Source organism: Dromaius novaehollandiae, chromosome 15 (genome assembly GCF_036370855.1).
Source record: "Dromaius novaehollandiae isolate bDroNov1 chromosome 15, bDroNov1.hap1, whole genome shotgun sequence".
Lineage (NCBI taxonomy): Eukaryota > Metazoa > Chordata > Aves > Casuariiformes > Dromaiidae > Dromaius > Dromaius novaehollandiae.
The window spans coordinates 1,758,836-1,785,322 of record NC_088112.1 but is presented as its reverse complement, the minus strand read 5'-3'; the positions used below and the strand labels follow the sequence as shown (position 1 = coordinate 1,785,322).

Sequence of the window (26,487 nt, the reverse complement as noted above, 5' to 3'; positions counted from 1 at the left end):
CAAAGCAGCACACGGAGAGCTGCGGTAGCTGCACGAACGGCGTGCAGGAAAACATAGGCAAGCGGCAGAATCTGCAGCAGGACAACAAAGGATGCAGAGGGAAGAGGAACGCGGCCTGCTGGCACCGGAACAACGTCCTGCTCCTAAACATCATCACTGACTACGGGGCATCAGCTCCCTGGAACGGCACACTCGCCCCTAATGAAGGGTAAGCTCGTTAGGGACTAACGGTATTCAGGAGACAGCCATCATGTTCGTACACGTTGGTGAATTCTTTTCTTTCCCTTCCCTCTCCTGCCTTGCCCTCCCCTTCCGACTCCTTCCCTTCTATCCTCTTCCTTTCCCACCACACCCCGTCCCTTCTCTTCTTCCCTCCCTTTCTCTTCTCCTTTCTCTCTTCCCTTTTCCAAAGCGTTTTCTGAAGGTCTAACTCTTTCCCATCAGGCCTTGCACGAGGTCCCTGAGTACCGACGAACCTCAAGGACTCTCCGGAACTGCTTTTCCGGGGAACTCTCTCTCTCTCTCCCTCTCTTCATGTGCCAGCAGACGCAGAGCCACTGCACCACGGATCACACCTGGGAAGGCCTTCAGTGAGAGAACCCTGCCCCAGCCTCTGTCCCCCTTGACTTGTCCTCACTTCTCTTTGCTCAGCAGGTGTGACAGATCTCCTGGCTACTTGTAGGCTGGGCAGAGCAGGCACTCTGCCCCTGCACCTCTGCTCCCTTTTGGCGAGAAGACTTCCATCCATTGGAAACACCGAGGCGTGCACAACAACCAGAGTCACATGGGAGTCATTTCTGAATGATCACTGCTAACAGCAGGCACAGGTTCTTCCCTCTTGAAAGGCTGGGTTTGAGATGCAGATGTGGCTCAGCAGTTTTGTGCACTCCCCTTTGTCATGAGAAAGCATATCATAGAGCAAGGAAATCCTATAACAAAGATCACCTCTACTAGGCCATAACAGAAAGGTCCACCCTTGGAAACATAACACCATCATGAGGTACGGTCAGTGCAGACACACTCCCAAAAGACCTAGGAATGCCAGGGACTCCTTACTTCAGGATGTCCATCAGTACATACATCAACAAGCAAATGCTCACAGAAGGGTGAAAAAATGGAGGGGAAGCCCAGCTCGTTGGTGGTCTTCCTCTCCCCCAGCCAAGACGTGGCTCTGTGCCTCCTTTTCCACTTGCAGCTGCACGGTGCATGGCCAGCTCCTGCTTATCTCACCAGGCAGGCATCCACTCACAGAACAACAGAGCCAGGAGTTCAGTCCCCATGGGAATTAGTCCCCACATGTTGCCCCACACCCATCAACATCATCCACCTGTCACAATAACCAGACAGAAGCCAGGAAGGTTACCCTATCGCATGTTCACTCAGAACATCCCTACGCACTCCCTCCACATCCACTGAGATAAACACACGAGGGACCTTCCCACACTCAATCACACCTGCTTGCTGTCACCCCTCACACTGTGCCAGGAAGCAATGTGGAAGGCACGAGATCACTCCAAAGTGCTACTGGCTCGGCCAAGCCTGCAGGAATCATTAGGTGCATCCAAGTTAAAGATCCCAAGACTGAAAACCGACACATCTGTCTGTCAAAGACACTCTACTGGATCATATTTTTAGCCCCATGAATGCCTTTCCTTGGGCAAAAAGAATAAAAAATAAAAGAAGTCCCTTAGAAGGGGTCTGAAGGGAAATCTGCAATGACAGCTGACAGTGAGAGTGGTTAGGCACCTCAACAGGGGCCCAGAGAGGCTGCCGAATTGCCATCCTTGGAGATATTTGGAATTGACTGCACAAGGCCCTGAGTTCAGCCCCACCTCACTTCAAAGCAGGCCCTGCTCTCAGCACAGGGTTGCACTAGGGACTTCCACAGGCCCCTTCCAACCTCCCTTAGTGTGACAACCTCCGAGTCCACTAGGACTTCCGCTACAAGAAGGAGGGGGAGCCCAGAGAAAGCTGCAGGTACAAGCTCCAAACAATCCCAAGGGACTAACATTCACACAAAGCGGAGCTATGCATGCCGGACACCCTTATACGGTTTCAAACAGACCCAGGAGGGGAAGGGGACACTCCAGGACTACCTCAATGGGCACATTCATACGATAAAAGGACACTTTTAGCCCCTTCTGTGAAAAGGGCTGCAGAAGGGAAAGCTGGGAACTGATGACACTCTCTCGAAGTCAAACGCACCTCAAGACAGGAGGAAAGAAGTGCCCACGCTGACAGCAAGTGGCTCCAGTTCAGAAATCTCACAGACATCAAAACGAAGCAGTCTGCATCTTGCACACAGTTACTGAGATACCTCTTCAGTCAGACTGGCGACAGGGAAAGGGGGTGTTTCTCAGGGGGGGAAATGTGGTGTCCCAGCTGCTGCCCACAGGCTCACCATCAGGCACCAAGACGTTAACACAGCATGTTTATCGGTACTCCCAGAAAACAAGCAAGGCCGACCACCACGGGCGACATGGAAGGGGCACAGTCAGCAAGCGGGAGTGACCAGCTTCCACCAGGGTTCCTGGTGACTGAATGCACGTCCTCGACCAATGCACCTTGGCTAACAGAGCAACATACTTTCCCGTGTCTTACACCTACCTTGACATTTGCTCTTCTGCCTGTACCCTTTGAAGCACCAAGTATGTTAACAACGTCCTTCAATCGAGGCTTTCTCAACGACGAACTTCACCTCCCGAGACATGGGTCAAGCTGTTGCTCCTTCTGTAGGCAGGACAGGGCCTTTTCCTCCTGCCCCGCAGAGTGGAAGGAACGCAGCTTGCAATTACTTCTGCTTTGCCTTGAACCCGGACAGAGGCGCTCGAAAACAGTACATCCCGAGACACTGTGTCAGCATCCTCTAACACTGACTCGGAGCTGAGTAGGACCGCCAGCTCCAGTACATCTACACTTTGTAACACAGCTAAGCATGAGTATGTAACAATATGGAACCCCAGAGGGGAAACTTGTAGTACAGTAGCACAAAGGGCGCTCAGGAAAACACACGCAAGGAATAAAATCCTCAAGATAGCCACCAAAGATGCAGGGCCACCGCCAACTAAGTCTGCTGGAGCGATAGACTCTGTAGGGAACAACTGCGGTTCTCTTCCGCTTCTCGCGGGCGGGGACTAAGAAGTGGGGAACACAAATCCAGAAGCAATAGCGAGCAAAGGCAAAGCAAACGAGGGAGAGGGAAGTCGCCCGCCTCCTTCCCGCTTTCCCTCCGCGGGGGGCTCTCCGACCGCCTCCACCCCAGAGCCTCAGACCATCAAAGACGGAGCCATCAGCGCTAATTACGGCGCATCAGCTCCCTGGCATTGTCCATTCACACCTAAGGGCGGGTAAGCTCGTTAGGGACTAACCGCGCATTCCCTATATGCAGCTAATGCCGGTTAACGATGGCGATCGCCTTCTTTTCTTTTCCACCTTTCCCTTTCCTTCCTTTCCTCTCTCTGTTCAAAACATCCCGTTCCATTCCCTTCCCGTCCCCAGTACCGTTTCCTCTTCTCGTTTTCGCTTCTTCTGTTCCTCTTCTGTCCAAAGTGCTTTCTACATGTCGACTCCACTCTCGCAAGAAGCACGGGCAGGACTCCAGGGAAAACCTCTCAGGCCTCTTCCTTCTCCATTTCCATCAAGGCTGGGCAAAGGCCGAGGCTTCCACAACGAAGACGTTTGCATGGGAAGGATTCATGCCTCATGCTTCACCGCGAACAACACGCACAGACTCTTCCCTTTTGCTCAGCGGTTTCTGGCACTCTCCTTGGTTATCAAAGAGCATAACCATAGAGGAAGGAAATCATTTTACAAACAACACCTCTGGTCCTCCGTGACATAGTGGTCCACCTCCCGAGATACCACACCAGCCTAAGATATGGTCACTGTGGACAGTCTCCAAAGAGACCTGACAACTCCAGGAGCTCTCTAATTTGCAAGTCACACCGAACATAGCTCAGCAAGAAGATGCTCAGAGAAAGGTGAAATAAGATAGGGAAGGCACGGCTCTACAGTGGTCTTTCCTGCCCCCAAGGAAGACGTTTTCCTCTGCTCCGTTTTCCACTTGCAGATGCAGGATGAAGGTCAAACAGCCTTTTCAGGCAGGCTTGTGCCTGAAAAAGGGATGTCTCCAGGCTTCACTACGGACCTCCACATGCCCCTTCCAACCTCACTTAGTGTGACGACCTCGGAGTCCACTAGGACTTCCCCTACAGGGGTCTCCCTGCACTATACGCTGTGGATGCCACACGTCCTTACACGGCATCAAATACATCCAGCAGGGAAAGGCGACACTCCAGGACTACTTTGGTGGGAACATTCCTACGATAAAAGCACACTGTGGCATTTCAACACCAAGTACCCTCTCAAGACCAGCAAGGCCTCCAACGCCAGGCTCTTGCAGCCTGCAAAACGATCCTGAGTAAGCATCACTGAGCAACTCTGTTGACTTAGGCTCTTCTCTAGGTATCCTCGACATCCCACCCCGGGAAACGGGTTCCCACAACAAGCAGGCATTCTCCCCTTCTTGGGTTATGACACATTCCACGTCCTCCCCAACGTCGCCACGTGCCTCAGGAAAGGCTCTGCACTGCTCAGGGTCACCCTTCAAATCAGGACATGGCCAGACCTCACTCAGGGCCATTGCCGCAGTGCCAGGAAATTGCTGGACACCAACCACCACCCACAGTTCTGCTTCCCAACTCCCAGGCTGACTCGGCCTTTTACAGACCCTTACCCTAACAGTGACTGTATCATAAATAAATATATATATGGACTGTATCAAATGCACAGTGTCTGGCAGATACACTCAAGCAGACCCTTCCTGGTTTCCACGAACCAGCATATGCAGCTGGAAATGCTGCACATTAATAAGCAACAATACGTGTAGAGGAGATGCCACAGCAGCTCTCCCCTTTCCCCTGCACCTCTGCTTCCTGTACCGTAGAAGACCACACTCTTGGCTCTCCATCTGTGGAAAGGACCAAGGGCTGCAGAACATAATTGGTACCTAGCCGGTTGTCGCTAAAAACAAGAATAGATTGCCTACTTTTGCATAACTTTGTGACAGTGATGACATTGAGCGATTCCATGCACTCGCCCTGGTTTTCAAACACCAAATAATAGAGCCAGGACATCCTATTACAAAGAATATCTCTGTCAGACTAGAACAGTGGTTGCAACCTCTGAAGCACTGTATGTACCGATGGCATTTTAGGATGCTAAAACACCATACATGCATGCAATGTTTCAGAGTCTCAACTCTGGCAATGACTCCCTAACTTTGGAAGTCACTCTGAACACAGCCCGAACTGCACAAATCATTGAAGAGTGAAATAACATAGGGCAGCCACAGCTCTCTAGTTATCTCCATGTGCCTCAGTGAAGTGCTCTCTATGAATTGTGTTTCCCACTTGTAGCTGCACAATAAAAGTCAAGTTCTTACTTACCTTTTCAGGTAAGCATGCATGCATAGTACAACGAAGCAAGAGTATTTCTGCTACCAGTGCAAATTAGTCCGCGTGGAATGCCTCGCATTCATTAAAGTGATCCACACACCACATAACCAAACAAAAAACTCCAAAGCTCACACCACTGCTCTGGCAAGGGACTGTTAGTCTGAAAACATCTCCCCTGGCTCCCACCACATCCACGGAGATAAAGATATCACAGCTCCTTCTCTACACAGCCATGCAAGCTTGCTGCCGCCCTGACACACATGCCAGGCAGAAACATGAGTGGGATGACTTCGTACAGAAATCGTTTGCTCGTTCTGGCAAAGGAACATTAGCCACACAACATAAGGCTGAACCAAAATAAAGATACCAAATGCTAACACAGATAGGTCTGTCTGTCAAACAGGTCGTCTCTCATTACATCGTTATCCATACAGCTGTTCGAACAGTGGTCTTGGTTTATTTCCAGGTCTCCACCACATAACAAGTTCCAAGGGCAATTTTCAGGGAGAGCTGTCAATGATTTCCAAGGAAGTGCAGCTGAAGAAAAGCAGGCTTTGTCAACAGTCTCAGTTCTCTGCTTTATTGCCAGTGTTCCTATACCCACTTCCATGACGATAGGAACCAAAACGACACCTGAAAACTCAAGACTTTTTCGCCAGGTAAACCTCAGCTCAAGAGGCTAGAAGACAGTCACCCACAAGGACGGCAAGAGACACAAACTCTGACATCAGACAGCCAACCATGTTTGGCAACGTGGCTCTCACCTCACAATTACTGACGTATCTCCTGGGAAAGGAAAGCTAAGTCATGCTCCTTAGAGGGGAATGGGGAGTTTCAAGGGTTGTCCAAGTCGATGTTCACATGGTCAACATAAGGCACAGCTTTAAAAAAAAATAATGCCAGTTTATTTTTAAACTCTCAGAAAGACAAAATACAATGCCTACCATAGCAGGTTACATGGCAAGGCTACAGTCAGGAAACATGAGTGAGGTGCCTCTATAAAGGCCTTCCTTCACCAAGAACAAGTCCTCCAGCAGTGCATCTTGCTTCATGTGGCAATAGAGCTACACGTCTCTTACATCTCTCTTGGTTGGCGCTCTTCTGCCAGAACCACTCTGTATCATGAAGTGCATGAACTACATACTTGGAAATACGAAAGCATCCCATTATCTGTCCCACCTACAAACTAATTGTGTAGTACTTCACGAACAAATAGATGCCATACAAGGCAGGGGGGCAGAAAACCATGAAGTACCAACAGAGGTCACCTTGCATGAATGAAAGAGAGAATCAAAGAGGAGGAGGAGGAGGAGGACAGCGTTCTCCGTAAGAGAGAAGACTGCAGAGCAGCATTCTGTGGGAGCATCAGCAGCCAAAAATAAAATATTCATTCGAATTGGCCTACATGCAAGACAGGAAAATGTATATGAATGAGGGCATGCCATACAACATGAAAGGAGGCTAAAAGAGGCACTAAGGTTAAGACTTCTGGGGACAGAGAAGAAAACAACGGATTTCCTTCCACGTTATGCAAACTCCAGGTTCAACGAAAGTCTGAATTCTGCGTGCAGTTCATCACCTCCCGAATGCGATAAAGAGAAGAGAGAAGAACAGTGAGAGTTTCAGAGACCACCATCAAGCTGACCAAAACTTTGGAGGAACTTCTCTTTGAGGAAGGATTCCCCATGTTCAAAGAGAAATGACTGAAAGGCGCACACGGCAGAGGTCTTCACAAGCAGGGGTAGATGGAGAATGACAGCGAGCAACCATATGCAGCTCTCGAAGGCACAACATCCTCAGCAACCTCCTCCAACTTCGAAGTTAGACCTGCTTTAAGCACGGGGACAGCACTGCAGACTTCCACACGTTCCTTCCATCCCAAATCATGCTCTGGATCTCTCTGTTCACTTCTAGGTCCTCGACAACAAAAAAAGGTAGCGGATCCTACAGGGAGCAGGAGCCTGCTCTCCCGTAACACCTCAGCCAGAAATAGAAAGGGAACCGCTCATGCGGAATACTTCGCAGCGTAACACTATGGAAAATGTTTACAGGAGAGATCCTAGCAAACCCCAGGCTCCAGAAGGTAGACTCTTTCTCAAAGCTCACTTCAGCTCTGAGAGCTATTGCAAGCGCAGGGAAACACACGGGACCTCGCGGCCAACAGCCAGAGATCAAGGACCTGACAAGCACCGGCCCCCCGCAGGCGCCAAGAGGCGATTCCAAAGGGCTCAGGCGAGAACCGTGAAAGTGTTTCCGGGAGACCCGCAGGTGAGAAGAGGGGGGGAAAGAAAGTGCCACTGACCGTGTCCAGGAGGGCGGGCGGATCCTGCGGCGTCTCCTTCGCCGCGGCGCCGGCGGGCGGCGGGAAGTTGGGGCTGAAAACCATGAGGTCGCTCTTGCCCGCGCCGTCCGCCACGCACAGGCTCCGGCTCTGGCGCTGCGAGTACGACCAGCTGCCCACTTCGCTGGCGCACACCAGCGTCGCCGGCCCGGGCCCCGACAGCACGGCCGCCCGCGGCGCCCACCGCGACGCCCCGTACAGCACCACCGCCAGCAGGAACAGGCTCGACACCGCGCAGATGGCCACCACCAGCCACACGTTCGTCGTCGTCGCCGCCGCCGCCGCCGCCGCCGCGCCGCCCTCGGCGCCCGCCGCCGGCCGCAGCCCCGACAGCGACGAGCCCGCGCCCGCCGCCGCCGCCAGCGCCGCCTCGGCGCCCTCGCCCAGCGACACGCTCAGCGTGGCCGTGGCCGAGCGCGCCGGCTCGCCGTGGTCCCGCACCACGATGACCAGCGTCTGCCGCGGGCCGTCCGCCTCCTCCAGCGCCCGCGCCGTGCTCACCTCGCCGCTGTACAGCCCCACGCGGAACGCGCCCTTGCCCCGCGGCTCCCGCAGCTCGTAGCGCAGCCACGCGTTGTAGCCCGAGTCCGCGTCCACCGCGCGGATCTTCGCCACCACCTGCCCCGCCGGCGACCCCCACGCCGCCCACGCCCACAGCGACGACCCCGACGACGACGGCCCCGACGACGACGACGACGGCCCCGACGCCGCGCCGCCAGCCCAGGGCCCCGCGCCGCCGCCCGCGGGCGGCAGCAGCGCCGGCGCGTTGTCGTTCTCGTCCACGACGAAGAGCTGCACCGTGGCGTTGCCGCACAGCGCCGGCTGCCCCGCGTCCACCGCGCGCACCTCGAACTGCAGCACCTGCAGCTCCTCGTAGTCGAAGGGCTGCAGCGCCCACAGCCGACCGCTCTCCGCGTCCACCGACACGTAGCTCGACGCCGACCGCGCCCCCGCGCCCGCGCCGCCCTCCGCCACCGAGTAGCTCACGCGCCCGTTGCCCGCCTCGTCGGGGTCCCGCGCCCACAGCCGCGCCAGCTCCGCGCCCGCCGCGTTGTTCTCCCGCGCCAGCACCGTGTACACGGCCTGCGCGAACGCCGGCGCGTTGTCGTTCACGTCCGACACCGGCACCCGCAGCCCGCGGCTGGCGCGCAGCGGCGGCGCCCCGCCGTCCTCCGCCCGCACCTCCACCTCGTACTCCGCCACCCGCTCCCGGTCCAGCGCCTCCCGCAGCACCAGCGAGTACGAGCCCTCGAACGTCGCCACCAGCCCGAACGGCGCCGCCGGCCACACCGCGCACCGCACCCGGCCGTTCGCCCCCGAGTCCCGGTCCGACACGCTCAGCAGCGCCACCACCGTCCCCACCGCCGCGTCCTCCGGCACCGGCACCGACAGCGACGTCACCCACACCTCCGGCGCGTTGTCGTTCACGTCCAGCACCTTCAGCTCCACGCTGCAGTGACCCGATAACGGAGGCGTACCCCTGTCTTTCGCTTCGATCTCCAGGTCATAGGACTCAACGTCCTCAAAGTCCAGTTTTCCTACAGTACTTAGTTCCCCTGATTTTGGATCAATTCTGAACACACCCTTCCACGACGCGGCCGTGGTGTCGCTGAAGGCGTAAGATATTTCCTGGTTAATTCCCTCGTCCTTGTCTGTCGCTGTAAGCTGCAGGATCAACGTTGCCGGGGCCGAATTCTCGGGTAACTGCACTTTATAGACCGACTGGTTGAACTCGGGCGCGTTGTCGTTCACATCCAGCACCGAGATCACCAGCTCCATCGTGCCCGACAGCGACGGTCTGCCGCCGTCACTCGCCGTCAGCACCAACCGGTGCACCGCCATCGCCTCCCGGTCCAGCGCCTTCGTTAGTACGAGCGCTATGGATGTTTTCTTCTCGTCTTTGGATTTCAATTCTAGAGCGAAATGTTCGCTCTGGCTGAGTTTGTAGGAGAGCTGCGCGTTGGCTCCGATGTCTGCGTCCGACGCGCCCTCCAGCGGGAAGCGCGAGCCCGGCAGCGTTAAGGACTCGGCGACACTGAGGTTTCTGCGGGCGGCGGGGAAGAGCGGGGCATTGTCGTTGATGTCGGTGACCTCCAGCTCCACGTGAAAGACGCGCAGCGGCCGGTCCACCAGCACCTCCAGGCGCAGGGCGCACGGCGCGCTCTTGCCGCACAGCTCCTCGCGGTCGAGCCGCGAGCTCAGCACCAGCGCCCCGCTCGCCCCGCTCACCTCCACGCTCGCCCGCCGGCCCTTCGCCACCAGCCGCAGCCGACGCGCCTCCAGCTCGCCCGCCTCCAGCCCCAGGTCCTGCGCCAGACGACCCACCACCGTGCCGGCCTTGGCTTCCTCCGGCACCGAGTAGCGCACCTGGCCGCCGCCCAGCGCCCAGGCCGCCTGCAGCACCAGCACCCGCAGCGCCGCCGGCACGCACACGCCCATGGCCAGCGCCGGCACCCGCACGGGCCCCGCACGGCTCCCCGGCACCGCCGCCGCTCGCCGCCGCTGCCCGGCACCGCCGCCCGCGCCCGGCCGCTCCCCCCGCGCTCACAGCCGGGCTCTCCGCCGCACCGGGGCGGAGCCGCCGCGCCGCGCCGCCGCCGTTCCTGAGCCTGCAGCGACACCGTGTGCCCCGCCGCCTCACACGCGCCGCCAAAGCCGCCAAAGCCGCCTTCCTGCCGCCGCCCGCCCGCCGCGACACGCCCCGACACCCGCCGCCTCTCCCGCCGCCCCGCAGCTCCCCGGCCGCGGCCGGGCACCGCAGCTCCGGCTCCCCTCTCGGCTCACGCGTGGCGCCTTTCTCTGCCCGCCGCTTCACGCGCCTTCCCAGGCACGGAAGCGCCACCACCCCTCGCCGACCTCTTCCGGGCGGAGACACCCTCCCGCGGAGCCAGGCTGCTTTCACCGCAAGCTTCGCCTCCCGCCCCGCCCTTCGTGCTCTTGCTCCTTCCGTAGGCACAGCAGTGGCTTGTAGCACCCGCACAGTCGAAGCAGAGCCAGCAGCGTAGCGAAAATGCTTTTTCTTGCCTGCAGCCCAGCGAGGAGCACTCGAAAGTGCTGTAACCGACGTCAGTGCGCCAGCACTCTGTGACCCGGTAACACTGCTCATGTCATAGGCAGCGACAATCTAGCCACGGTTTGGACCGCAGCTAAGGAGTGGTAGGTGTTCAAAACGCAGCCCCAAAGCAGCACACGGAGAGCTGCGGTAGCTGCACGAACGGCGTGCAGGAAAACATAGGCAAGCGGCAGAATCTGCAGCAGGACAACAAAGGATGCAGAGGGAAGAGGAACGCGGCCTGCTGGCACCGGAACAACGTCCTGCTCCTAAACGGCACGGTAGACTCTGCAGGGAACAGAGCAGCTGCCTCCGCTTGCTTTGGCGGGAGGGGTGGAGGAGGAAAACGGTGCACATGACAAATCGCCCACTTCGGTCTCGCTTCCCTCCGCGGGGAGCTCTCGCATCGCCTCCACCCCAGAGCCTCAGATCGTCAGAGAGGGAGCCATCATCACTGACTACGGGGCATCAGCTCCCTGGCACGGCACACTCGCCCCTAATGAAGGGTAAGCTCGTTAGGGACTAACGGTATTCAAGAGACAGCCATCATGTTCGTTCATGTTGGTGAATTCTTTTCTTTCCCTTCCCTCTCCTGCCTTGCCCTCCCCTTCCGACTCCTTCCCTTCTATCCTCTTCCTTTCCCACCACACCCCGTCCCTTCTCTTCTTCCCTCCCTTTCTCTTCTCCTTTCTCTCTTCCCTTTTCCAAAGCGTTTTCTGAAGGTCTAACTCTTTCCCATCAGGCCTTGCACGAGGTCCCTGAGTACCGACGAACCTCAAGGACTCTCGGGAACTGCTTTTCCGGGGAACTCTCTCTCTCTCTCCCTCTCTTCATGTGCCAGCAGACGCAGAGCCACTGCACCACGGAGCACACCTGGGAAGGTCTCTAATGAGAGGACCCTGCCCCAGCCCCTGTCCCCCTTGACTTGTCCTCACTTCTCTTTGCTCAGCAGGTGTGACAAGTCTCCTGGCTACTTGTAGGCCGGACAGAGCAGGCACTCTGCCCCTGCACCTCTGCTCCCTTTTGGCAAACACCGAGGCGTGCACAACAACCAGAGTCACATGGGAGTGATTTCTGAATGATCACTGCTAACAGCAGGCACAGGTTCTTCCCTCTTGAAAGGCTGGGTTTGAGATGCAGATGTGGCTCAGCAGTTTTGTGCACTCCCCTTTGTCATGAGAAAGCATATCATAGAGCAAGGAAATCCTATAACAAAGATCACCTCTACTAGGCCATAACAGAATGGTCCACCCTTGGAAATACAATACCAGCCTGAGGCACCGTCAGTGCAGACAGACTACAGAGAGTCCTAACAAGTCAAGGAACTCTTTACCTCAGGAAGAAAAGCTACATGTACATTAGGAGGCAAATGCTCACAGAAGGCTGAAAAAACATAGGGGAAACCCAGCTCGTTGGTGGTCTTCCTCTCCCCCAGCCAAGACATTTCTCTGTGCCTCGTTTTCCACTTGCAGCTGCACGGTGCATGGCCAGCTCCTGCTTATCTTTCCAGACAGGCATGCACTCACAGAGCAACAGAGCCAGGAGTTCAGTCCCCACGGGAATTAGTCCCCACACGTTGCCTCACTCCCATCAACGTCATCCACCTGTCACAGTAACCAAAGAGAAGACAGGAAGGTTACCCTATCGCATGTTCACTCAGAACATCCCCACACAGGAAGGGAAAACTGCAATGACAGCTGACAGCTCCAGGAGGTGGGGTTGAAAACAAGCAAGTTCCGTCAAAGCTCTGACATCACTGCATTAATATACTGCAGGCTCCTATATCCGCTTCCATGAGAAGGGAAGCAGCAGAAAGGAGCACTGAAAACTAAGGGCACTCTCACACACCTCCTAAATCGGGCTGGTGTCAGGGGAAGGGGCTGGTTCTGGTGAGGGAAAATGGAGTCCCAGCTGGTACCACATGCACACCATCAGTCACCACTAACTTCTCACACCGTATTTATCTGTACTCCCAAAAAACAAGCAAGGCCTGCCATGACGGAATTCAGGGGGCTGGCACAGTCAGGAACCATGTGTGATGTCTCCCGGAGGAGGAGAGAACAGGGAAGTCCCAGCAGTCCCCTTGCATCCCATCTCTTTCAGAGGAGAACCAAAGAGGAGGAGGACAGTGCTTTGAACAGGAAATAAGGTTTCAAACCAGCATGGCCTGGGGGCAGCAGCAGCAGCCCATCCATTACTGTGGGCCTAACGGTAACACAGCAAAATATGTACAAACGAGGACACCGCGCAAAATGCAAGGAAGCTAAAAGGGGCACTTGGAGGCCTTATCGGAGCTACAGAAGTGTCAGGAAGATGAACGCTGCCCACAGGAGCAAGACAGGAAGGTCCTCACAGGAGCCTGGCAGAGAGTTCTGGGCAGGGCCTGTGCCATGTAACATCCCCACAGGGGATCCCAAAAAGGGGTTGCAAGTGGTGTGACAAAGTCTACACAGGAGGCTATCCACCCACTGAAGGGAGTCAAGTCACAGGCCTGCTGCAAAGAACTGCACAAGCACTTTAACATAGTACCAGTGGATGGGCTGGGAAAAGGGCAGACAACATTCAGTGCAGCAAAATGTGAAGAGAAGCACACGAGGAAAAGCAACATGAAGTTTACATAGGAATCTATGGGCTCTCAGCTACACGGTTATCATTCTGAAATGAGATCTGGGCAATGTCAGGCATCTCCATGCATACGTCACCTTAGGCTTCAGTGGCCACCAAAACACCACAAATTCCAAGAATATTGCAGGAAAAAGAAAAAGAAAGGACTTCTTTCCACCTTATCTGAATGCAAGGTTCACCAAAAGCCTGAATGCTGAGGACACTTCTCTTCCCTAGGTAAAAAATTGCAGGGAGAAGAACTCAGAGAGGTTCATTTAAGGCTGCCAGCACGATCAGAGTCTGGAACAGCTTCTGTTAGAGCAGCAGCTCTTCACGCTCAACAAGAGAGGACTGCAGGGCTGCCTGGCAGATCTCTGCAAAAACAGGGCTACAGTGTGCAAGAGTGAGGCCAAGGAGAAGGGACTGAGGATAAACAGAAGCAAAACTCTGAGGTGAGAGTGGTTAGGCACCTCAACAGGGGCCCAGAGAGGCTGCCGAATTGCCATCCTTGGAGATATTTGGAATTGACTGCACAAGGCCCTGAGTTCAGCCCCACCTCACTTCAAAGCAGGCCCTGCTCTCAGCACAGGGTTGCACTAGGGACTTCCACAGGCCCCTTCCAACCTCCCTTAGTGTGACAACCTCCGAGTCCACTAGGACTTCCGCTACAAGAAGGAGGGGGAGCCCAGAGAAAGCTGCAGGTACAAGCTCCAAACAATCCCAAGGGACTAACATTCACACAAAGCGGAGCTATGCATGCCGGACACCCTTATACGGTTTCAAACAGACCCAGGAGGGGAAGGGGACACTCCAGGACTACCTCAATGGGCACATTCATACGATAAAAGGACACTTTTAGCCCCTTCTGTGAAAAGGGCTGCAGAAGGGAAAGCTGGGAACTGATGACACTCTCTCGAAGTCAAACGCACCTCAAGACAGGAGGAAAGAAGTGCCCACGCTGACAGCAAGTGGCTCCAGTTCAGAAATCTCACAGACATCAAAACGAAGCAGTCTGCATCTTGCACACAGTTACTGAGATACCTCTTCAGTCAGACTGGCGACAGGGAAAGGGGGTGTTTCTCAGGGGGGGAAATGTGGTGTCCCAGCTGCTGCCCACAGGCTCACCATCAGGCACCAAGACGTTAACACAGCATGTTTATCGGTACTCCCAGAAAACAAGCAAGGCCGACCACCACGGGCGACATGGAAGGGGCACAGTCAGCAAGCGGGAGTGACCAGCTTCCACCAGGGTTCCTGGTGACTGAATGCACGTCCTCGACCAATGCACCTTGGCTAACAGAGCAACATACTTTCCCGTGTCTTACACCTACCTTGACATTTGCTCTTCTGCCTGTACCCTTTAAAGCACCAAGTATGTTAACAACATCTTTCAATCGAGGCTTTCTCAATGACGAACTTCACCTCCCGAGACATGGGTCAAGCTGTTGCTCCTTCTGTAGGCAGGACAGGGCCTTTTCCTCCTGCCCCGCAGAGTGGAAGGAACGCAGCATGCAATTACTTCTGCTTTGCCTTGAACCCGGACAGAGGCGCTCGAAAACAGTACATCCCAAGACACTGCGTCAGCATCCTCTAACACTGACTCGGAGCTGAGTAGGACCGCCAGCTCCAGTACATCTACACTTTGTAACACAGCTAAGCATGAGTATGTAACAATATGGAACCCCAGAGGGGGAAACTTGTAGTACAGTAGCACTTCCAAAGTGCTTTCTACATGTCGACTCCACTCTCGCAAGAAGCACGGGCAGGACTCCAGGGAAAACCTCTCAGGCCTCTTCCTTCTCCATTTCCATCAAGGCTGGGCAAAGGCCGAGGCTTCCACAACGAAGACGTTTGCATGGGAAGGATTCATGCCTCATGCTTCACCGCGAACAACACGCACAGACTCTTCCCTTTTGCTCAGCGGTTTCTGGCACTCTCCTTGGTTATCAAAGAGCATAACCATAGAGGAAGGAAATCATTTTACAAACAACACCTCTGGTCCTCCGTGACATAGTGGTCCACCTCCCGAGATACCACACCAGCCTAAGATATGGTCCGTGTGGACAGTCTCCAAACAGATCTGACAACTCCAGGAGCTCTCTAATTTGCAAGTCCCACCGAACACAGCTCAGCAAGAAGATGCTCAGAGAAGGGTGAAATAAGATAGGGAAGGCACGGCTCTACAGTGGTCTTTCCTGCCCCCAAGGAAGACGTTTTCCTCTGCTCCGTTTTCCACTTGCAGATGCAGGATGAAGGTCAAACAGCCTTTTCAGGCAGGCTTGTGCCTGAAAAAGGGATGTCTCCAGGCTTCACTACGGACCTCCACATGCCCCTTCCAACCTCACTTAGTGTGACGACCTCGGAGTCCACTAGGACTTCCCCTACAGAGGTCTCCCTGCACTATAGGCTGTGGATGCCACACGTTCTTACACGGCATCAAATACATCCAACAGGGAAAGGCGACACTCCAGGACTACTTTGGTGGGAACATTCCTACGATAAAAGCACACTGTGGCATTTCAACACCAAGTACCCTCTCAAGACCAGCAAGGCCTCCAACGCCAGGCTCTTGAAGCCTGCAAAACGATCCTGGGCAAGCATCACTGAGCAACTCTGCTGACTTAGGCTCTTCTCTAGGTATCCTCGACATCCCACCCCGGGAAACAGGTTCCCACAACAAGCGGGCATTCTCCCCTTCTTGGGTTATGACACATTCCACGTCCTCCCCAACGTCGCCACGTGCCTCAGGAAAGGCTCTGCACTGCTCAGGGTCACCCTTCAAATCAGGACATGGCCAGAACTCACTCAGGGCCATTGCCGCAGTGCCAGGAAATTGCTGGACACCACCACCCACAGTTCTGCTTCCCAGTCCCAGGCTGACTCGGCCTTCTGCAGACCCCTACCCTAACAGTGACTCTGTCATAAAAAAAGCATGGACTGTGTCAAATGCACAGTGTCTGACAGATTCTCTCAACCAGACGCTTCCTGGTTTTCCACGAACCAGCAAATGCAGCTGGAAATGCTGCACATCAATAAGCAACAATACGTGTAGAGGAGATGCCATGGCAGCTCTAACTGCAAGCGGCACTAATTTCATTCTATGAAAGCATTCATGCATAGGAAAACAAAGCAAGAGTATTTCTGCTACCAGCGCAAATTAGTCCGCGTGGAATGCCTCGCATTCATTAAAGTGATCCACACACCACATAACCAAACAAAAAACCCCAAAGGTCACACCGCTGCTCTGGCAAGGGACTGTTGGTCTGAAAACATCTCCCCTGGCTCCCACCACATCCACGGAGATAAAGATATCACAGCTCCTTCTCTACACAGCCATGCAAGCTTGCTGCCACCCTGACACATATGCCAGGCAGAAACATGAGTGGGATGACTTCGGACAGAAATTGCTTGCTCATTCTAGCAAAGAAACATTAGCCACACAACATGAGGCTGAACCAAAATAAAGATACCAAATGCTAACACAGATAGGTCTGTCTGTCAAACAGGTCTTCTCTCATTACATTGTTATCCATACAGAGTCCCATTATCTGTCCCACCTACAAACTAATTGTGTAGTACTTCACGAACAAATAGATGCCATACAAGGCAGGGGGGCAGAAAACCATGAAGTACCAACAGAGGTCACCTTGCATGAATGAAAGAGAGAATCAAAGAGGAGGAGGAAGAGGAGGACAGCGTTCTCCGTAAGACAGAAGGCTGCAGAGCAGCATTCTGTGGGAGCATCAGCAGCCAAAAATAAAATATTCATTCGAATTGGCCTACATGCAAGACTTCTGGGAGCAGAGAAGAAAACAACGGATTTCATTCCACGTTATGCAAACTCCAGGTTCAACGAAAGTCTGAATTCTGCATGCAGTTCATCACCTCCCAAATGCGATAAAGAGAAGAGAGAACAGTGAGAGTTTCAGAGACCACCATCAAGCTGACCAAAACTTTGGAGGAACTTCTCTTTGAGGAACGATTCCCCATGTTCAAAGAGAAATGACTGAAAGGGGCACACGGCAGAGGTCTTCACAAGCAGGGGTAGATGGAGAATGACAGCGAGCAACCATATGCAGCTCTCGAAGGCACAACATCCTCAGCAACCTCCTCCAACTTCGAAGTTAGACCTGCTTTAAGCACGGGGACAGCACTGCAGACTTCCACACGTTCCTTCCATCCCAAATCATGCTCTGGATCTCTCTGTTCACTTCTAGGTCCTCGACAACAAAAAAAGGTAGCGGATCCTACAGGGAGCAGGAGCCTGCTCTCCCGTAACACCTCAGCCAGAAATAGAAAGGGAACCGCTCATGCGGAATACTTCGCAGCGTAACACTATGGAAAATGTTTACAGGAGAGATCCTAGCAAACCCCAGGCTCCAGAAGGTAGACTCTTTCTCAAAGCTCACTTCAGCTCTGAGAGCTATTGCAAGCGCAGGGAAACACACGGGACCTCGCGGCCAACAGCCAGAGATCAAGGACCTGACAAGCACCGGCCCCCCGCAGGCGCCAAGAGGCGATTCCAAAGGGCTCAGGCGAGAACCGTGAAAGTGTTTCCGGGAGACCCGCAGGTGAGAAGAGGGGGGAAAGAAAGTGCCACTGACCGTGTCCAGGAGGGCGGGCGGATCCTGCGGCGTCTCCTTCGCCGCGGCGCCGGCGGGCGGCGGGAAGTTGGGGCTGAAAACCATGAGGTCGCTCTTGCCCGCGCCGTCCGCCACGCACAGGCTCCGGCTCTGGCGCTGCGAGTACGACCAGCTGCCCACTTCGCTGGCGCACACCAGCGTCGCCGGCCCGGGCCCCGACAGCACGGCCGCCCGCGGCGCCCACCGCGACGCCCCGTACAGCACCACCGCCAGCAGGAACAGGCTCGACACCGCGCAGATGGCCACCACCAGCCACACGTTCGTCGTCGTCGCCGCCGCCGCCGCGCCGCCCTCGGCGCCCGCCGCCGGCCGCAGCCCCGACAGCGACGAGCCCGCGCCCGCCGCCGCCGCCAGCGCCGCCTCGGCGCCCTCGCCCAGCGACACGCTCAGCGTGGCCGTGGCCGAGCGCGCCGGCTCGCCGTGGTCCCGCACCACGATGACCAGCGTCTGCCGCGGGCCGTCCGCCTCCTCCAGCGCCCGCGCCGTGCTCACCTCGCCGCTGTACAGCCCCACGCGGAACGCGCCCTTGCCCCGCGGCTCCCGCAGCTCGTAGCGCAGCCACGCGTTGTAGCCCGAGTCCGCGTCCACCGCGCGGATCTTCGCCACCACCTGCCCCGCCGGCGACCCCCACGCCGCCCACGCCCACAGCGACGACCCCGACGACGACGGCCCCGACGACGACGACGCCGACGCCGCGCCGCCAGCCCAGGGCCCCGCGCCGCCGCCCGCGGGCGGCAGCAGCGCCGGCGCGTTGTCGTTCTCGTCCACGACGAAGAGCTGCACCGTGGCGTTGCCGCACAGCGCCGGCTGCCCCGCGTCCACCGCGCGCACCTCGAACTGCAGCACCTGCAGCTCCTCGTAGTCGAAGGGCTGCAGCGCCCACAGCCGACCGCTCTCCGCGTCCACCGACACGTAGCTCGACGCCGACCGCGCCCCCGCGCCCGCGCCGCCCTCCGCCACCGAGTAGCTCACGCGCCCGTTGCCCGCCTCGTCGGGGTCCCGCGCCCACAGCCGCGCCAGCTCCGCGCCCGCCGCGTTGTTCTCCCGCGCCAGCACCGTGTACACGGCCTGCGCGAACGCCGGCGCGTTGTCGTTCACGTCCGACACCGGCACCCGCAGCCCGCGGCTGGCGCGCAGCGGCGGCGCCCCGCCGTCCTCCGCCCGCACCTCCACCTCGTACTCCGCCACCCGCTCCCGGTCCAGCGCCTCCCGCAGCACCAGCGAGTACGAGCCCTCGAACGTCGCCACCAGCCCGAACGGCGCCGCCGGCCACACCGCGCACCGCACCCGGCCGTTCGCCCCCGAGTCCCGGTCCGACACGCTCAGCAGCGCCACCACCGTCCCCACCGCCGCGTCCTCCGGCACCGGCACCGACAGCGACGTCACCCACACCTCCGGCGCGTTGTCGTTCACGTCCAGCACCTCCACTACCACTTTGCAGTGCCCCGATAACGGAGGCGTACCCCTGTCTTTCGCTTCCACTTGTATCTCGTATAGACGAACGTCCTCAAAATCCAGCGGGGCCGTCAGTCTGATTTCCCCGCTGTTCAGATTAATGGTAAACACGTCTGTGACAGTAGAAGGAAACAAATTGATGATGTTGTACGAAAAGTCTTTATTAATTCCCTCGTCTGGATCCGTGGCGCTCACGCGCACCACCAGCGTCCCCTCTGCAGCGCTCTCCGCCAGCTGCACTTTATAGACCGACTGGTTGAACTCGGGCGCGTTGTCGTTCGCGTCCAGCACCGAGATCACCAGCTCCATCGTGCCCGACAGCGACGGTCTGCCGCCGTCACTCGCCGTCAGCACCAACCGGTGCACCGCCATCGCCTCCCGGTCCAGCGCCTTCGACAGAATCAAAAACAACGACTCGCGATAGTCTTCGCTCCGCTGCAAGTCCAGAGCGAAATGCTCGCTCGGGCTGAGTTTGTAGGAGAGCTGCGCGTTGGCTCCGATGTCTGCGTCCGACGCGCCCTCCAGCGGGAAGCGCGAGCCCGGCAGCGTTAAGGACTCGGCGACACTGAGGTTTCTGCGGGCGGCGGGGAAGAGCGGGGCATTGTCGTTGATGTCGGTGACCTCCAGCTCCACGTGAAAGACGCGCAGCGGCCGGTCCACCAGCACCTCCAGGCGCAGGGCGCACGGCGCGCTCTTGCCGCACAGCTCCTCGCGGTCGAGCCGCGAGCTCAGCACCAGCGCCCCGCTCGCCCCGCTCACCTCCACGCTCGCCCGCCGGCCCTTCGCCACCAGCCGCAGCCGACGCGCCTCCAGCTCGCCCGCCTCCAGCCCCAGGTCCTGCGCCAGACGACCCACCACCGTGCCGGCCTTGGCTTCCTCCGGCACCGAGTAGCGCACCTGGCCGCCGCCCAGCGCCCAGGCCGCCTGCAGCACCAGCACCCGCAGCGCCGCCGGCACGCACACGCCCATGGCCAGCGCCGGCACCCGCACGGGCCCCGCACGGCTCCCCGGCACCGCCGCCGCTCGCCGCCGCTGCCCGGCACCGCCGCCCGCGCCCGGCCGCTCCCCCCGCGCTCACAGCCGGGCTCTCCGCCGCACCGGGGCGGAGCCGCCGCGCCGCGCCGCCGCCGTTCCTGAGCCTGCAGCGACACCGTGTGCCCCGCCGCCTCACACGCGCCGCCAAAGCCGCCAAAGCCGCCTTCCTGCCGCCGCCCGCCCGCCCGCCCGCCGCGACACGCCCCGACACCCGCCGCCTCTCCCGCCGCCCCGCAGCTCCCCGGCCGCGGCCGGGCACCGCAGCTCCGGCTCCCCTCTCGGCTCACGCGTGGCGCCTTTCTCTGCCCGCCGCTTCACGCGCCTTCCCAGGCACGGAAGCGCCACCACCCCTCGCCGACCTCTTCCGGGCGGAGACACCCTCCCGCGGAGCCAGGCTGCTTTCACCGCAAGCTTCGCCTCCCGCCCCGCCCTTCGTGCTCTTGCTCCTTCCGTAGGCACAGCAGTGGCTTGTAGCACCCGCACAGTCGAAGCAGAGCCAGCAGCGTAGCGAAAATGCTTTTTCTTGCCTGCAGCCCAGCGAGGAGCACTCGAAAGTGCTGTAACCGACGTCAGTGCGCCAGCACTCTGTGACCCGGTAACACTGCTCATGTCATAGGCAGCGACAATCTAGCCACGGTTTGGACCGCAGCTAAGGAGTGGTAGGTGTTCAAAACGCAGCCCCAAAGCAGCACACGGAGAGCTGCGGTAGCTGCACGAACGGCGTGCAGGAAAACATAGGCAAGCGGCAGAATCTGCAGCAGGACAACAAAGGATGCAGAGGGAAGAGGAACGCGGCCTGCTGGCACCGGAACAACGTCCTGCTCCTAAACATCATCACTGACTACGGGGCATCAGCTCCCTGGAACGGCACACTCGCCCCTAATGAAGGGTAAGCTCGTTAGGGACTAACGGTATTCAGGAGACAGCCATCATGTTCGTACACGTTGGTGAATTCTTTTCTTTCCCTTCCCTCTCCTGCCTTGCCCTCCCCTTCCGACTCCTTCCCTTCTATCCTCTTCCTTTCCCACCACACCCCGTCCCTTCTCTTCTTCCCTCCCTTTCTCTTCTCCTTTCTCTCTTCCCTTTTCCAAAGCGTTTTCTGAAGGTCTAACTCTTTCCCATCAGGCCTTGCACGAGGTCCCTGAGTACCGACGAACCTCAAGGACTCTCCGGAACTGCTTTTCCGGGGAACTCTCTCTCTCTCTCCCTCTCTCCACGTGCCAGCGGATGCAGAGCCACTGCACCACGGATCACACCTGGGAAGGCCTTCAGTGAGAGAACCCTGCCCCAGCCTCTGTCCCCCTTGACTTGTCCTCACTTCTCTTTGCCCAGCAGGTGTGACAGATCTCCTGGCTACTTGTAGGCTGGGCAGAGCAGGCACTCTGCCCCTGCACCTGTGCTCCCTTTTGGCGAGAAGACTTCCATCCATTGGAAACACCGAGGCGTGCACAACAACCAGAGTCACATGGGAGTCATTTCTGAATGATCACTGCTAACAGCAGGCACAGGTTCTTCCCTCTTGAAAGGCTGGGTTTGAGATGCAGATGTGGCTCAGCAGTTTTGTGCACTCCCCTTTGTCATGAGAAAGCATATCATAGAGCAAGGAAATCCTATAACAAAGATCACCTCTACTAGGCCATAACAGAAAGGTCCACCCTTGGAAACATAACACCATCATGAGGTACGGTCAGTGCAGACACACTCCCAAAAGACCTAGGAATGCCAGGGACTCCTTACTTCAGGATGTCCATCAGTACATACATCAACAAGCAAATGCTCACAGAAGGGTGAAAAAATGGAGGGGAAGCCCAGCTCGTTGGTGGTCTTCCTCTCCCCCAGCCAAGACGTGGCTCTGTGCCTCCTTTTCCACTTGCAGCTGCACGGTGCATGGCCAGCTCCTGCTTATCTCACCAGGCAGGCATCCACTCACAGAACAACAGAGCCAGGAGTTCAGTCCCCATGGGAATTAGTCCCCACATGTTGCCCCACACCCATCAACATCATCCACCTGTCACAATAACCAGACAGAAGCCAGGAAGGTTACCCTATCGCATGTTCACTCAGAACATCCCTACGCACTCCCTCCACATCCACTGAGATAAACACACGAGGGACCTTCCCACACTCAATCACACCTGCTTGCTGTCACCCCTCACACTGTGCCAGGAAGCAATGTGGAAGGCACGAGATCACTCCAAAGTGCTACCGGCTCGGCCAAGCCTGCAGGAATCATTAGGTGCATCCAAGTTAAAGATCCCAAGACTGAAAACCGACACATCTGTCTGTCAAAGACACTCTACTGGATCATATGTTTAGCCCCAGGAATGCCTTTCCTTGGGCAAAAAGAATAAAAAATAAAAGAAGTCCCTTAGAAGGGGTCTGAAGGGAAATCTGCAATGACAGCTGACAGTGAGAGTGGTTAGGCACCTCAACAGGGGCCCAGAGAGGCTGCCGAATTGCCATCCTTGGAGATATTTGGAATTGACTGCACAAGGCCCTGAGTTCAGCCCCACCTCACTTCAAAGCAGGCCCTGCTCTCAGCACAGGGTTGCACTAGGGACTTCCACAGGCCCCTTCCAACCTCCCTTAGTGTGACAACCTCCGAGTCCACTAGGACTTCCGCTACAAGAAGGAGGGGGAGCCCAGAGAAAGCTGCAGGTACAAGCTCCAAACAATCCCAAGGGACTAACATTCACACAAAGCGGAGCTATGCATGCCGGACACCCTTATACGGTTTCAAACAGACCCAGGAGGGGAAGGGGACACTCCAGGACTACCTCAATGGGCACATTCATACGATAAAAGGACACTTTTAGCCCCTTCTGTGAAAAGGGCTGCAGAAGGGAAAGCTGGGAACTGATGACACTCTCTCGAAGTCAAACGCACCTCAAGACAGGAGGAAAGAAGTGCCCACGCTGACAGCAAGTGGCTCCAGTTCAGAAATCTCACAGACATCAAAACGAAGCAGTCTGCATCTTGCACACAGTTACTGAGATACCTCTTCAGTCAGACTGGCGACAGGGAAAGGGGGTGTTTCTCAGGGGGGGAAATGTGGTGTCCCAGCTGCTGCCCACAGGCTCACCATCAGGCACCAAGACGTTAACACAGCATGTTTATCGGTACTCCCAGAAAACAAGCAAGGCCGACTACCACGGGCGACATGGAAGGGGCACAGTCAGCAAGCGGGAGTGACCAGCTTCCACCAGGGTTCCTGGTGACTGAATGCACGTCCTCGACCAATGCACCTTGGCTAACAGAGCAACATACTTTCCCGTGTCTTACACCTACCTTGACATTTGCTCTTCTGCCTGTACCCTTTAAAGCACCAAGTATGTTAACAACGTCCTTCAATCGAGGCTTTCTCAACGACGAACTTCACCTCCCGAGACATGGGTCAAGCTGTTGCTCCTTCTGTAGGCAGGACAGGGCCTTTTCCACCTGCCCCGCAGAGTCGAAGGAACGCAGCATGCAATTACTTCTGCTTTGCCTTGAACCCGGACAGAGGCGCTCGAAAACAGTACATCCCGAGACACTGTGTCAGCATCCTCTAACACTGACTCGGAGCTGAGTAGGACCGCCAGCTCCAGTACATCTACACTTTGTAACACAGCTAAGCATGAGTATGTAACAATATGGAACCCCAGAGGGGAAACTTGTAGTACAGTAGCACAAAGGGCGCTCAGGAAAACACACGCAAGGAATAAAATCCTCAAGATAGCCACCAAAGATGCAGGGCCACCGCCAACTAAGTCTGCTGGAGCGATAGACTCTGTAGGGAACAACTGCGGTTCTCTTCCGCTTCTCGCGGGCGGGGACTAAGAAGTGGGGAACACAAATCCAGAAGCAATAGCGAGCAAAGGCAAAGCAAACGAGGGAGAGGGAAGTCGCCCGCCTCCTTCCCGCTTTCCCTCCGCGGGGGGCTCTCCGACCGCCTCCACCCCAGAGCCTCAGACCATCAAAGACGGAGCCATCAGCGCTAATTACGGCGCATCAGCTCCCTGGCATTGTCCATTCACACCTAAGGGCGGGTAAGCTCGTTAGGGACTAACCGCGCATTCCCTATATGCAGCTAATGCCGGTTAACGATGGCGATCGCCTTCTTTTCTTTTCCACCTTTCCCTTTCCTTCCTTTCCTCTCTCTGTTCAAAACATCCCGTTCCATTCCCTTCCCGTCCCCAACACTCTCTTCTCGTTTTCGCTTCTTCTGTTCCTCTTCTGTCCAAAGTGCTTTCTACATGTCGACTCCACTCTCGCAAGAAGCACGGGCAGGACTCCAGGCAAAAGCTCTCAGGCCTCTTCCTTCTCCATTTCCATCAAGGCTGGGCAAAGGCCGAGGCTTCCACAACGAAGACGTTTGCATGGGAAGGATTCATGCCTCATGCTTCACCGCGAACAACACGCACAGACTCTTCCCTTTTGCTCAGCGGCTTCAGGCACTCCTTGGTTATCAAAGAGCATAACCATAGAGGAAGGAAATCATTTTACAAACAACACCTCTGGTCCTCCGTGACACAGTGGTCCACCTCCCGAGGTACTACACCAGCCTAAGATATGGTCAGTGTGGACAGTCTCCAAAGAGACCTGACAACTCCAGGAGCTCTTTAATCTGCAAGTCCCACTGAACATAGCCCAGCAACATTTCTCTGTGTCCCGTTTTCCACTTGCAGATGCAGGATGAAGGTCAAACAGCCTTTTCAGGCAGGCTTGTGCCTGAAAAAGGGATGTCTCCAGGCTTCACTACGGACCTCCACATGCCCCTTCCAACCTCACTTAGTGTGACGACCTCGGAGTCCACTAGGACTTCCCCTACAGAGGTCTCCCTGCACTATAGGCTGTGGATGCCACATGTTCTTACACGGCATCAAATACATCCAGCAGGGAAAGGCGACACTCCAGGACTACTTTGGTGGGAACATTCCTACGATAAAAGCACACTGTGGCATTTCAACACCAAGTACCCTCTCAAGACCAGCAAGGCCTCCAACGCCAGGCTCTTGCAGCCTGCAAAACGATCCTGAGTAAGCATCACTGAGCAACTCTGCTGACTTAGGCTCTTCTCTAGGTATCCTCGACATCCCACCCCGGGAAACGGGTTCTCACAACAAGCGGGCATTCTCCCCTTCTTGGGTTATGACACATTCCACGTCCTCCCCAACGTCGCCACGTGCCTCAGGAAAGGCTCTGCACTGCTCAGGGTCACCCTTCAAATCAGGACATGGCCAGACCTCACTCAGGGCCATTGCCGCAGTGCCAGGAAATTGCTGGACACCAACCACCACCCACAGTTCTGCTTCCCAACTCCCAGGCTGACTCGGCCTTTTACAGACCCTTACCCTAACAGTGACTGTATCATAAATAAATATATATATGGACTGTATCAAATGCACAGTGTCTGGCAGATACACTCAAGCAGACCCTTCCTGGTTTCCACGAACCAGCATATGCAGCTGGAAATGCTGCACATTAATAAACAACAATACGTGTAGAGGAGATGCCACAGCAGCTCTCCCCTTTCCCCTGCACCTCTGCTTCCTGTACCGTAGAAGACCACACTCTTGGCTCTCCATCCGTGGAAAGGACCAAGGGCTGCAGAACATAATTGGTACCTAGCCGGTTGTCGCTAAAAACAAGAATAGATTGCCTACTTTTGCATAACTTTGTGACAGTGATGACATTGAGCGATTCCATGCACTCGCCCTGGTTTTCAAACACCAAATAATAGAGCCAGGACATCCTATTACAAAGAATATCTCTGTCAGACTAGAACAGTGGTTGCAACCTCTGAAGCACTGTATGTACCGATGGCATTTTAGGATGCTAAAACACCATACATGCATGCAATGTTTCAGAGTCTCAACTCTGGCAATGACTCCCTAACTTTGGAAGTCACTCTGAACACAG

General features: G+C 56.3%; 2 protein-coding genes across 2 annotated transcripts; both read right to left on the bottom strand.

Moving 5' to 3' along the window:
• Positions 1-6,338: 6,338 nt before the first annotated feature.
• Positions 6,339-10,476, bottom strand: LOC135329996 (protocadherin alpha-2-like). The gene has a single exon (XM_064520756.1). It carries the CDS (start codon positions 10,234-10,236, stop codon positions 7,564-7,566), a length of 2,673 nt encoding a protein of 890 aa, XP_064376826.1. The 5' UTR covers positions 10,237-10,476; the 3' UTR covers positions 6,339-7,563.
• A 6,373-nt stretch (positions 10,477-16,849) lies between these two features.
• On the bottom strand, positions 16,850-21,582 carry LOC135329995 (protocadherin alpha-13-like). Its single transcript, XM_064520755.1, has one exon. The coding sequence runs from the start codon at positions 20,518-20,520 to the stop codon at positions 17,701-17,703; it is 2,820 nt and encodes a 939-aa protein (XP_064376825.1). The 5' UTR covers positions 20,521-21,582; the 3' UTR covers positions 16,850-17,700.
• Between the last annotated feature and the right edge of the window lie 4,905 nt (positions 21,583-26,487).